Genomic DNA, 13,225 nt, shown 5'->3' on the forward strand with positions numbered 1-13,225 from the left:
GGACCTTCCCCTGTACAAGAGGCAGCTGTGGCCATTAGAGGGAGCAGGAAGCAGGCCTATCGACCACTGCATGCCCTTTGAAATCTCTTGTTTATTGTGTGACCTCCTAGGTCTGGCGTTAGCCAAGCAATATTGATTTTACTAAAATTATAGGCATCGTTTACATTCTGATGAGGGCTTTCCGTCACCTCTCTTTATCCATTGATCTGTTTTTCTGTCATTCACAGTTTTCGTCCATCCCTAAAGCATACAGTATGGGACAATGTGTTTGCTCACTCCAGCTACAGGCCATCTTTACTGTGAGTTACGTCATACTGCTCTTTCTCAAGGTCCCTAACCGAATACAAAGTAGTGCCTGCGACTACTATGGCAGTGCTTGTTTTTTTAGACCAAAACATATTCATGCTTTTAGGCATTTTTTTTTGTATAACAGTGAGGGATCAACAGCTCCCTCGATAATTACGTTTTATACAAACTATGACAAAACAAAACAAGCACTGACAATGCAAACAACACAGTCCACACTAGATCTATTGTCTTTGCAAAGCTTGTTTTTTTGGTTTTGCATCCCCTTTCTCTTTAAAGGACAGGGGTAATTCTGTGAAAATGCAGGTTTCACAGAGAACACTGCCTCATAAAAATTTGGGGGCAGATGTACAAGCCCCTGTCGCCACTTTTGCGTCATTTTTCCCATGTTAAAAATGACGCAAAAGTGGCGCAAGGGGCTTGTAAATATGCTCCTCGGAGCCCAGATTCATGTGAGTTTCTGTGGACAGGCTCTTTGCGCTGCATGGATTGATACCCTCCTCACAGCCAAAGGAACTGGCAGGGTAAACACAGTGCAGCGATGCAACACGAACGATGATACATTTGTGATACATTCGAGATGGGCTCCTATACGTTCTCAGGCCATGCTATATGCATCTGAAATCCTCTCCGAGCTGACATTGGGAAAATGCTATTAATTACCTCCACTTCAGTAACAACAAATCTTTCTTGTTTTGCAACCCCTGGTGATACTAATGGATATTGACATACAGAGTACACCTGATTAACGAAACGACTGAAATAGTTTTTTTTTTAAAGTGAAGTCGTGTAATGTACAGCACTCCAGAACACTTCGTGTATGGTTTTGCTAATGAGCAAGAATAAAGTAATGTGAAATAAAACAAAAATGTGCGAACCGAAAGTTAATTAATTGTGCAGCACTCACTGGTTGGATTGTTCAATATTTTATTACAAGTTAGATTTTTCAACGCCTAAACATTATATTTTACCCAAAAGCCCTTTTGGGAATTAAATAAGGTTCTTTGGAATATGAGCATTAGATGTTCTTGCGCTAAATAGCTGGAAAAGTCTTGACAAAGAAAAACAGGTCATAAAGCACACACTGTAAACAAAGTAACCACTACATATCCAATAAAGGATAACAGGCCAGAAAGCACACACTGTACATCAACTAACCTCTACATACCCAATAAAGAAAAACAGGCTAGAAAGCACACGCTGTAACCAAACTAACCTCTACATATTCATTGCCTTGCCAGGGTAGAAGCTGGTGTCTCGCATGGCACAAATGCGCTTACAGAAAGATCAATCCCACCCTTATGAAGTCTGAAAATAACTGCAGCAGCAACACACACCTGAACATCATGCACCGGCCATTTTTCTTCATTTCATCTGCCTCCGGGGAAAGATTAATAGAGTGAGTTTGACGGGTTCATGTATCAAAAAGAGAGTCTGCTCCTACCACATTGTCCTTGGTGTGCCACTGGCGCGCGACAGTTTACACACCCAGCTCTCTGGCAGACCAAAACATTCATTAAACACAACAGAACACCCATTTCAACAGTACTTGCATAAGTCCTTGCCCTGCCAGTCTAGAGAATATTATTGGCAAAAAACTGTTGCCATCGCCTCACAATCCATTCTTTGCCACATGGCACTGGGAGAACCGGCTCCTCCACAGTCACATTAGCACACACATTAAGCACACTTAAAAGGTGAGTCCTGAACACCGGTCACTGACTTCTTCTTCATCACCATGATGAAAATTAAGGTTTAATGTTCGTAGTTCAAACAGGCTGCCCTTCCAAACTTGGTTATGGTCTGTTGAGTCATGTTTTCGCCTATCAAAGCTGTACATTGTACTTCAGTGTTTGCTTCCCACAAGCACCAAATAAAACTTTGTAGGCATTCTTCGTACATTAGGTAGTACATCCTTCAGAAAAAGTTTGCGATGCTCAAAAGTACAAAAGGCCACCTACACATACTGAGTTTTTGAAAAGCGACTTGAAGTCTTTCTTTCTATGCCCATCTGCTGGTTGGACACGTATGATGTCACCGGTGGAGGTGCTTTGTACTGATATCCTTTCTCTTTGGTTGAGCAAAAGAAACACAACATGACTCCTGCGACGATAAGGAAGAACGAGGTCGCCCAACCCATGAAGAGCGCATCTCCCAGTTCCCGTTTTTGGGATGCGTTGACCAGTGGGTTGTAGAACTCTCGGATTATTTGATTGCCCGTCCACGATACTGGGATGAGAACCAGAATTCCAGAGATGATGAAGGTGATGCCAGATGCCAACAGGATTAGACCCTTGGTTCTTTCATTATCCTCACTGAAACGAGTGCACTTCACGCCAATGAATCCGATAGCCAAGGCTATGCCGGAGCAGGCCACCGCCAAACACATCAATGCCCTTCCAGCTTGGAGGTCTGATGGAAGCGCCAGCAAGGAGTCGTAGATTTTGCACTGCATTCGTATGTTGATCTGGCGAACACAGCTCATCCACAGGCCTTCCCATTGTGCTTCAAATGTTATAATGTTGTTTTCAATGAAGGCCGTTACTCTCCACTGGGGCATTCCAGTAACTGTGCATGTCCCCAGAAGGCCAATTGCTCCGAGTACCAGTGCTACTATTTGCAAGGCAGGAGATGCCATTCTGGGATTTGAAAATTAAAACAAAAAGTATTAGTGCCAAGAAGTCTTTACATCCTTTAGCTGAAGGGTGAAGCAGCCAACCAAATCTCTGATGTGGTGTCAACTGGCAAGCTCCTTAGCAAAGAAGGGATGTCAAGACGCAGTGAGCCTTCCTTCTGAGTTCAGCTGAGACACAAAAGCAGTCTGCTTAGAAACTCATTTACTTGCTTGTTTATAAAATTCAAAAACTGCAACCAACCAGAGAAGGGAAAGCCACTGAGCCAGTCTAGCAGCTTTCTCTCAGCCAATAGACGGACCAGGCACGCAGGGGTGTGTCGAAACTCTCAGAGCCCAGTTAGAGTGTAACTGAATGGCATGTTTGGGGCCCTGCCAATACAAGAGGCGAAACTTTGTTTCCAGGAGGGACTCTTAACTGCTTGCAGCCGGTGATCATTCTGAGAAAGTGAGTGGCCTCTTCGAGCTAGCATCTGATAACTTTTTGAAGCACAAACACCTGCTTCCAGGGCGGTAGCAGAAAAACCCAGAGCCCGGCGTGGGATTTTGGCTGAAAAATCACAGTCTCAAAAGGCTGAACTCGAGCAGACTATGAATAGCTCTCTACTCGACAGTGTGCTCGAATTCCAGTAAATCTGAAGCATTTTAGGATGCAAGCCGAGTATAATATTTATTTTCTAAAATCATCATTTCATGCAAATATTTCAAAATCGATTTTCATATAATTTGTTATTGCTGCTTCAATTTTCAAAGATAGTGTCTTAAGTTGTATTGTTAATTGTGTGTAGTTTCTTGAGAAAGTTTATGTTTCATTGACTTGATTTACTCACTGTTGTAATTGCTCTTCCACTCTCTCATAATTAGGCCAACACAGGCACAACCCTCAGCTTTATTTTTGGTACTCTAGAAAAGAACGCTGCATCTAACAACAAAACTTCTCTGCCCACCATACACATAGTACAAGTCCTGTTTGTGGCTTTGATTCATCAATTCTCTCATTTGTCAGTGGGCTCAGCAGCAACATCAGACACCTTTGACCCTTAACTGTCCCCTAATTGCTGTTGATCCCTTTTTGATAATGATTAACAATGAAAACCAGGGAGAATGAACATGACTTTCTGTACCTTGCTTACTTTCAGTCAGTGCTGCTACCTTCATGACCCCCTAAGACTAGTAATATCAAAGGCAGGGGAAAGTATACCAAAAGTATACCAAAAGACAGGCCAGCAGCCACAGCTGCTCCCTCTGCCTACCATTAATTGAAGTGGATGCAATCACGTGAATAACTTGCCCACAAAACAGACTCTCAAAGACCCTGCTAGCTAGAATGACTGCATAAAAAAGTGTACCATTGGCACTTAGGTTCTCGAGTTCTAATTTCACAAAAATTGAGTTAGACGCCATCATATCATTTGACCGAAAACAAAGCACCCAGAGAGAACACGGCATTTGAAAGTCTTTAACTAATAGCTGTGGAAAATAAGAAAATATAGGTAGACAGTCGATTAATGTATAATATTTTTTTCGAACATCACATGTCGTTATGCATTTGAGCTTTCATGTATACATATTTTCAACTTCTGACCAATGTTATTTTAAGCTGAGGGGTATCAACACTGCAGTTGCATTTATGAATAACTGACAATTTATTAAATCTTTCTAAATACTTAAGACTGCCACCTCTCGCTAAGTGCCAACCTTCAGGTGCCAACCTGGTGGTGAGTGGGCTGTGGCAGGGCCTCTTACCGCTGTTTATTACGCTGCTGAAGCCCGTGTGAGGTGCACCGGATAACCCCAAAGCTGAGTTCAATCAAAATGCACTGGATTGCAGGTTAGAACTGCCGCACCATCACCCCATTAGACAAAATATAGTGGCTCAAACACTGAATATAGATGTCTCCGTGACTACTAGACAACCCCAGGCACATGCAAATCAAGAAATGTTAGAAATAGATAAAATATTTTGCTGGAATATTGCAGGGTTGAAAAAAAATCTATCTGATCCAGCTTGGCACCAATATCTTGCCAGTGGGGACCTTATCCTGTTCCAGGAAACTTGGGGGTTAGAGAACTACTTTAAGGTTGATTACAGATCATTTTTTATTCCCGCAATAAACACAAATGGGGGAAGACCTTCTGGTGGTTTAACAACATGGGTCAAAATCACAGGGGGGGTAAGCTTAAAGCAAATAGATACAAACAATCCTGACCTTCTGATGATTGAACTAAAAAACCCAAGGGACAGACCATTTATGTGATCAATGTCTATAACAGACCACATCAAGCGTGCAAAGAGTCGCCAGTCATAACCCACTTAGGTAACATTATGGCAGGGCTAGATCAGAATGCAACGGTAATTATAGGTGGCGACTTTAATAGAAGTTTTGAGCCCATACTGGGTCTTGAAGACATCTATAAAGATGAGGATAGTGTCAACAATATACCCCTGGTTGACACGACTTACAAAGTAGCCTGCACTGCGAGTGCCCTACAATTACTGAGCTTAACGTTTGAGCGTGGGTTACGTGCATGTAATGGGCGTTTGCCTTCAGATTGCCTAGTAAGCCAACATTCATTAGAGGTGTCTGTTCTAGCCAATTAGATTATTTTATAGTTTCTTCACACTTATGGCCTATGGTAGTGGATTTAAAAGTGGATGACCGCATGGAGAGTGATCATTATCCTCTGATTTTAACTGTCCAAAATTTGATCTCTAATCCTACCAACAAGAGAGCCATACAAAATATTTATCAATTACAAGACCCCCTAGAAGCAAATAATCGTAGGTCCCTAAAATGGCCAGCAGTATTAGGAAATACAAACACTATTAGCCAGATTTACCATGTCTTCGTTAGACATATGTCCCCCTTGGTTGAGAATAGTATTGCAAACCATAGCTCTTGTCTGACAGAATCCCATGACCATTTAATTAGCCAGCTCAGTGAGATTCTGACTAGAGTGGTAAAAAGATCAAATGCCGCTCATAAATGTAAAAAATGGGTAATTCTTGGTATAATCAGGAATGCCGGAGAGCCAAATCAGACTTAATTATTGCAGTCCGGGAAAATTCATCAGACAATGTTAAAATCAAAAGAACCCAGTACAAAAGAAGCTTACTTTCGGCCAAAAAAGAATGGGACGAGAGGGTATGGTCTGACCTGCTAGATGCTTGTAAGCGTAAAGTTCAGACTTCCTTCTGGAGCCTTATTGCTAGAGGCACCAAAGGGGCCTCTGAAACCAAAGATAGATTTATTGAGGAAAGGACTCGGGTTAGGCATTTCTCTTTATTATATGCTTGTGACGACCCATGTGATAATGAAGACCGGGCTAATATGCACCTTGACTTGGCATTGCATGAAACCCCTCTTGTATTTACCCTGAACGAAACAATTTTAGCAATTAAAGCAGTTAAGCCAGGAAAAGCCCCAGGCCCGGACAGAATACCTGGGGACCTCTGGAAGCATGAAAATTACATTTGGGCACCCTACATTAATTTATTATCTAATGAAATTGCTAGTGGAGCGTCTGTCCCCGAAACTTGGAAGGGGGCAGAGATTGTAACATTATTCAAAAAAGGTGATAGGTCGAATCCCTCGCATTACCGTCCAATCAGTTTGATTGACGTGTTACAAAACATTTTTGCCTGCCAACTTCTTAGTCGTCTTGCCTTATGGATCGATGACCATTCTATTTTTACGAAGTACCAGGCTGGTTTTAGACCAAAAATAAGCACAGTGGACCAGGTTTTTAGATTTTTATGTTTAGTCTGGAAATATACTTCTATAAGGAGCTCCCACATATATGTGGCTTTCGTCGACTTGAAAGCAGCCTTCGATATGGTTCCAAGGGCAGACCTATGGAAGACACTAAATAATATGGGCGTGCCCGGAAACATTCTACAGTTATTAATTAGACTGCATGAGAATAATTATGCACGAGTCAGATGGGGACCAAATGGGGAGCTAAGTGAGAAAATAAAAATATCCAAAGGGGTTAGGCAAGGGTGTGTAATGGCACCTACCCTATTCTCCCTTTATGTTAACGATATTCGTGACACCCTTTTGGGCTGCGAGCATGACTCTCCCAAACTGTGTGGTGAAGCCGTTCCGGCACTGTTATTTGCAGACGACACGATTTTAATTTCTCAGACACCCAGAGGACTTCAGAACCTTTTAAATAAATTTAGTTTGTATTGTCATGACAGGAAATTGGAAATTAATTCCTCAAAAACAAAGGTCATGACAATCAACCCTCATAAAGGTTTTAACAAAGTTTTTAAAATAAATGATGAAATTATTGAAGAAGTCCCTAATTTTAAATACCTTGGTATTATTTTAGATAGCAAAATATCATGGAAAACTCAACTAGAAAATGCAAAACTGAAGTTGACTCAAAACCAGTTCCCGATTCTAAAAAAGCACAAGAATAGTCATTTTAAATCAGTTTCACCGGCAATTGAATTATTTAAATGTAAAGCACAATCATCCTCCCTCTATGGAGCGGATCTTTGGGGTTATGCACTGAAGGATACTTTTTTAGTACGCGAGAATTCCTTCATCAGACAGCTCCTAGGTGTACCTGGTTCCACACCATTGACCCCCGTACTATGGGACCTCAATTTTCGACGCACAGATGATCATGCTTCTCTTCGCCCGTTGCTTTACTGGGTCCGTCTGTGGTCTACAGAGGAGCTGGTAGACTACAGAGAAGCACTGAAAGAGATAATGGCTATAAAAAATATCACCCATTTGCCATGGTTAGTGTACGTCGAAAAATGGTTTGGAAAACTGGGGCTGAGTAATTTTTGGTCAGACCCAGATTCGCTCACTAATAGCTCAAAAAAGCTTTTGAAACAAAGGTACTGGGAGTTTATTAGTGATTCAGTGTTAGCCAACCCCAATATAGGAACTCTGACTTCAAAGTTTTTTTAAGTAAAAATGAATATGCAATTAGAGCCCCTTATGGATGAAATTTACCCCCCGTTGGCTAAAAGTCTATATCTAAAATTCCGGTACAGCATTTTGCAAACGAGGGATAGGACAATCAAATGGCACTGTAATAAGGGTGCAAATAGGAATACTGATTCAGTTGTATGTGAGCTTTGTGAAATGGGGTTGAAAGAGGATGAATCTCATGTTTTATTTATATGTCCTGCATATCTTAACGCAAGGAAAAAATGGTTAAAGCCCATATGCATAATGTTAGACCTTCGCCATATTGGGGTTGGGCTTAGAATTTTTAAGGGAGATACCTCTCAACCGATAGTGTTCAGTCTGAGCCGTTTCCTCTTATGTGTAGCCTTGATTAGGAAGAGAAAAGGTCTTAAAATCTAATTTTATCTACCTTTGTACTGTTCTATCGCTGGCTAGAATTGAATGTATAAGTTAGGTGCAGAGGTAAAATGAACTGGTCAGTTTAACATGATATTGTTTGCTAAATGTTAAAGTGTTGCTTGTTTTTAGTGATCCTGGTGCTTGTTTTATATAGAAAATATTTTATTGTTTTATTTTGTATATTTATTAAGTGATCTCGTTGGATGAGGCAAGCTGACTATGATGAATTGTCTTCCAATTATGAAACCCTCAGGGAAATGTAATTACATACTTTGTATTATTTGCTATATGAAAAAACGTGCTGCTAACTGTACCCAAATTTAACCGTGATTTTGTATCCGCTTGTATTTTATTAATTATATGTATTGTATCTTATAAGGTTTTTTTAACCGAATAAAGATTGAATTGAATTGAATTGATAATGATTAACAATGAAAACCAGGGAGAATGAACATGACTTTCTGTACCTTGCTTACTTTCAGTCAGTGCTGCTACCTTCATGACCCCCTAAGACCAGTAATATGAAAGGCAGGGGAAAGTATACCAAAAGACAGGCCAGCAGTCACAGCTGCTCCCTCTGCCTACCATTAATTGAAGTGGATGCAATCACGTGAATAACTTGCCCACAAAACAGACTCTCAAAGACCCTGCTAGCTAGAATGACTGCATAAAAAAGTGTACCATTGGCACTTAGGTTCTCGAGTTCTAATTTCACAAAAATTGAGTTAGACGCCATCATATCATTTGACCGAAAACAAAGCACCCAGAGAGAACACGGCATTTGAAAGTCTTTAACTAATAGCTGTGGAAAATAAGAAAATATAGGTAGACAGTCGATTAATGTATAATATTTTTTTCGAACATCACATGTCGTTATGCATTTGAGCTTTCATGTATACATATTTTCAACTTCTGACCAATGTTATTTTAAGCTGAGGGGTATCAACACTGCAGTTGCATTTATGAATAACTGACAATTTATTAAATCTTTCTAAATACTTAAGACTGCCACCTCTCGCTAAGTGCCAACCTTCAGGTGCCAACCTGGTGGTGAGTGGGCTGTGGCAGGGCCTCTTACCGCTGTTTATTACGCTGCTGAAGCCTGTGTGAGGTGCACCGGAGCATGCATTTTTAATGTTAGTGCGACAATTGTGCTTTTAACTATATCTTTATAGATTTCACTTTACCTGCTCTGGGGGGCACGCTAAGATCTACCCGAGGCCTGTTCTCGATCTCCTCCTTCCTGCCCCGGTACGACGCGGTGAATAGCACCGTTGCGCGGAGGGCGAGGAAGGGTAGAGACAGGTACTTCTGGTTGGCTGGGGGGACGGTTAGTGCTCTAGTCGCCATCCCCTGATCAGTCCTTAGGGAAATAAGGCAAATGCTTCAACGACCGCGCAGCGGACACGCGCAGCGGGCGCGCCAAAGGCAAGCCCGTCAGCGCCCATCCACGGCCGAACGGGGGCCGGGGCCAGAACCCCTGGCCAATTTGCGGTGAAAATGAAATATGACAGGGCGGAACTGTTGGCTTTATGCCCCCTAATGGACAGCGCTTGTAGACATAGTATGCCCACTGGAAACACGGGATTCCGCTTTGATACTTGCAGCACGCTGTCATTGCTTATCACCTAGAAATCGGAACCTTACTACAAGAGAGCTCACACGCTCATTGATCTCACTGCAGCGGCTGCTGGCGGAATCCCAGGGCCAGATTCACCCTTTTCGAGCCTTACAGAGCTGCTTTTTCACCCGCCGCCCATACTGAGTGACCCACTCACGTTCAAATCAGGAACGATCCAGCAGAAACTCACACACGAGTTTTAGATCGGATCTTGGAGTCCGCGACTGTGACTCCTTTCTTCACCTGGTCTTGAGCCCGGCCGGGTTGGAAAAATCACCGGCTTAGCAACCTTCTATTCTTCACCTAAATACCACAGCCCTGAGGAGTCGCATTGTTATGCGATGAAACACGTGTCGGCTTACTTTAAGAACATTAAAGAAGACTTGTTTCTAAAGACACTTTGGTTTCTCTGTTGGCAACATATGTATTTCTGTGTATATTTGTGTCCACTCGACACAGAATAGTGCAAGAGACTACTACTCAATTTTGATACTTTTTGGTTGTGTGCATTAGGCCTTTGCATTTTATAGTATGTCGGCTACTCAAGGTAGCGCATGTCATCACTGTTCATTTAGCTGGAGTTTGGACTACATAAGGAAGGCAGGAAGAGGGTCTTTCTGTGGTGGCCTATTGAATTGCAGATCTCTCTGTAAACACAAAGTTGAAATCTCGGATTTGCTCGCGGTCACTAAGCTTGACCTTTTGTTTCTTTCTGAGACTTGGTTGGACGCCAATTCCGAGCCAGACATTATAGAGGCACTCCCCCCCGGTTATACTATAACTAGAATTGACAGAGCGGTAGGTAGAGGAGGAGGGATAGCGGTAATTTTTAGATCTTTCCTTGAATGCTTCATTGAACCTGTCATATTATGTGATAGTGAGGCCGGTGGCTCCTTTACATTAAAGTTAAGCTCTAACCTTACGGTGAAAGGGCTTCTGATTTACAGACCCCCGGGTTCCCCCACATGTTTTTGCCTAGTCTGCTGAAGGGCATTGCTCACTTAGCCTTAAGATAGGATAAGCTCCTGGTATTGGGTGTCCTGAATCTCCATTTGGAAGACCCTTTGAATAAGGAAGCATCCAATCTACGCCAGGATTTGCAGTCATTTCATCTAGGCTTGAAATCCCACTCCCCTATATGTTTCTTTTAATATTTCCTGGATGACCTTTGGGCTGGCGTTGAGGTGCTATGATTTATTTTCTGTCATTGTGTTTATTAGAAATATACCAATAATATTTATACAGGTCAAATGAACAAAGACATCATCCATGACTTCACAGATGGCGTAACACACCAGACCACCTATTTGAGGCAAGTTAGCTGCTGAACTGGTAAATTTAAAGTGCAACTGATCGTATGGGCTTTCTATGGCAATGATCCTACAATCTTTTGTGCTGTGTGATAAATAAGAGGCCTGGGTCAAAGGATCACTGACAGGCCAATCCAAGACTAACATTCTCCCAGATACGTATTAAATGTTAATAAAATATGACACTAAGATATGCTGCCATTTCATTGTCTATCAGAGGCCTTTGGCCAGTATAATGGACACTATTGTGGGAAAAATAAGACGAGCTAGGTACAAAACACGTCTGTACTTCAACTAGTTGGAGGTCTTTTATTTGAATTCTTAGGTTAATGTCTGCAAGGATCACAGCAGGACACACTTTGAAAAACAGGATACCATGATGGGCAAAACAGAGGTTTTTCTATTTAATCTTTATTTAGTAGACAGAAGCCCACTTACAAGGAGGCTGGATTTATGTGCAGCATTACAATTTAACCAAAAATACCATTGCCAGCCGATATCAATGCACAGAAATCCAGCTTTCACAAGTATTTGCTCCCAGAATAAGGAATAAAATGTGGATTTGGATTTACCAGGGCCAAATCCGTATGGGGTGTCCCCAATCCATGAACAAAAATGCTTCCATCTACCACCTGCTAACAGGAGGAAAATCCAGGAATCCGGACACCAGGCTGGTTATAATTGAGGAACTACCAGAGTGTGTCTCACAATACCATTACCTTGTACTGTGTCTCACTTAGACAATTTATAAAGTAGTTGTCTAGATAAAAATTGCAATATTTATTTGGTTAAACAGAAATTAAAATTGAGTATAGGGGCTCCCTGTGTGGCCATTTGCATTGAAGCCATCTAGTAAGGTGACAAGATTAAGACGTGTTTGTTTCTTTGGAGTTCACAGGTAATGTATTTTTAGACATTGTAAGACACAAACATCTGCAGAAAGTATTGCATCTAGGCTATTCTCCCCTTCAAGCTTTGCTGCAACTTATCTTATCTAAGTAGAAATATGGGCCCATGGAGTCCAGGTCTCATTGTGATACTTGCTGCATAAACAATAAGCTGGGTTTGGCACTTTGGTCTTGAGAGGAAGTAGAGAGATCCAATTTCGTGCCTAGGTTTAATTTTTTTCAAACTACTCAATATATTTGAATTTGATAACAGATGTAATAATACTGACGTCCTCAGAGCAGCTCCGACGTCTTAGATTAGTTCTTTTTCAAAACAGCTTAGCTTTCTAGAAAAGAAACAGAAGAAGAAAAAAACGTATAAAGGACCACAGAAAATATGGTCCCATTGATACCTCTACATAACATTCAAAAGTGAAAAGAGATATACCTTTGAGGAACTAAATTTACATAAAAAAGAAATCCTGGAAATAACAGATTTATGGTTTAAGAGTTTGCCAAAAAAGTGAGTGTGCCATCTATGTAAATTTGAGTAGGCAAACCATTGCGGTAAATGAGATATTGAGTTTGTTGGTGATGAGTATCACAGTAAATCAGCAGTGATCCTGACCGCCAAACTTAATTTGCCCACTCTACTTGGAGTCGGGGAACAACTGGGTTTCTGCCGCATGCCCTCATCCGGCTCATCCATGGAAGCCAGCTCAAACTCACATTGCAGCTGGATCGCACACTGAGGACAGAAAAGAGATGGGAGCACCGTCCTCAGCAATGCCGTGTCGCCAATGCCAACCAGCTGTAGAGGTGGAGGTACAGTAAACATCCGCTCTACAGAATCACAGTATAAACCTTTAACCTCTCCCAAGCCACAGGTCTTCCACGCCTTGCGGCCCAAACAGCCGTAGACTCAATCAAATGCAGCTGTTTGCCACTTCCTTATAGGGCTAGCTCAGAACAGGAGATACTGTTTGGGTCTAACAGGTCGTCCTGGGAAAAGAAATTGCCTAGTGGTTCTCATGTATGGGGTGCACTAGGATGCTTAATGGCCAATGCAGGAAGGCCTTTATATTTGCTCTGCTGGTGAGGAAGTCAGCAAGTAGGAGCAAATGATGCAAGAGACT

General features: G+C 41.8%; 1 protein-coding gene across 1 annotated transcript; it reads right to left on the reverse strand.

Annotated features, from left to right (window-relative positions):
- Positions 1 to 1,224: 1,224 nt before the first annotated feature.
- On the reverse strand, positions 1,225 to 3,130 carry LOC144772003 (claudin-8-like). The gene has a single exon (XM_078656221.1). The coding sequence runs from the start codon at positions 2,942 to 2,944 to the stop codon at positions 2,264 to 2,266; it is 681 nt and encodes a 226-aa protein (XP_078512347.1). The 5' UTR covers positions 2,945 to 3,130; the 3' UTR covers positions 1,225 to 2,263.
- Positions 3,131 to 13,225: the final 10,095 nt, after the last annotated feature.

Source organism: Lissotriton helveticus, chromosome 8, assembly GCF_964261635.1.
Source record: "Lissotriton helveticus chromosome 8, aLisHel1.1, whole genome shotgun sequence".
NCBI lineage: Eukaryota > Metazoa > Chordata > Amphibia > Caudata > Salamandridae > Lissotriton > Lissotriton helveticus.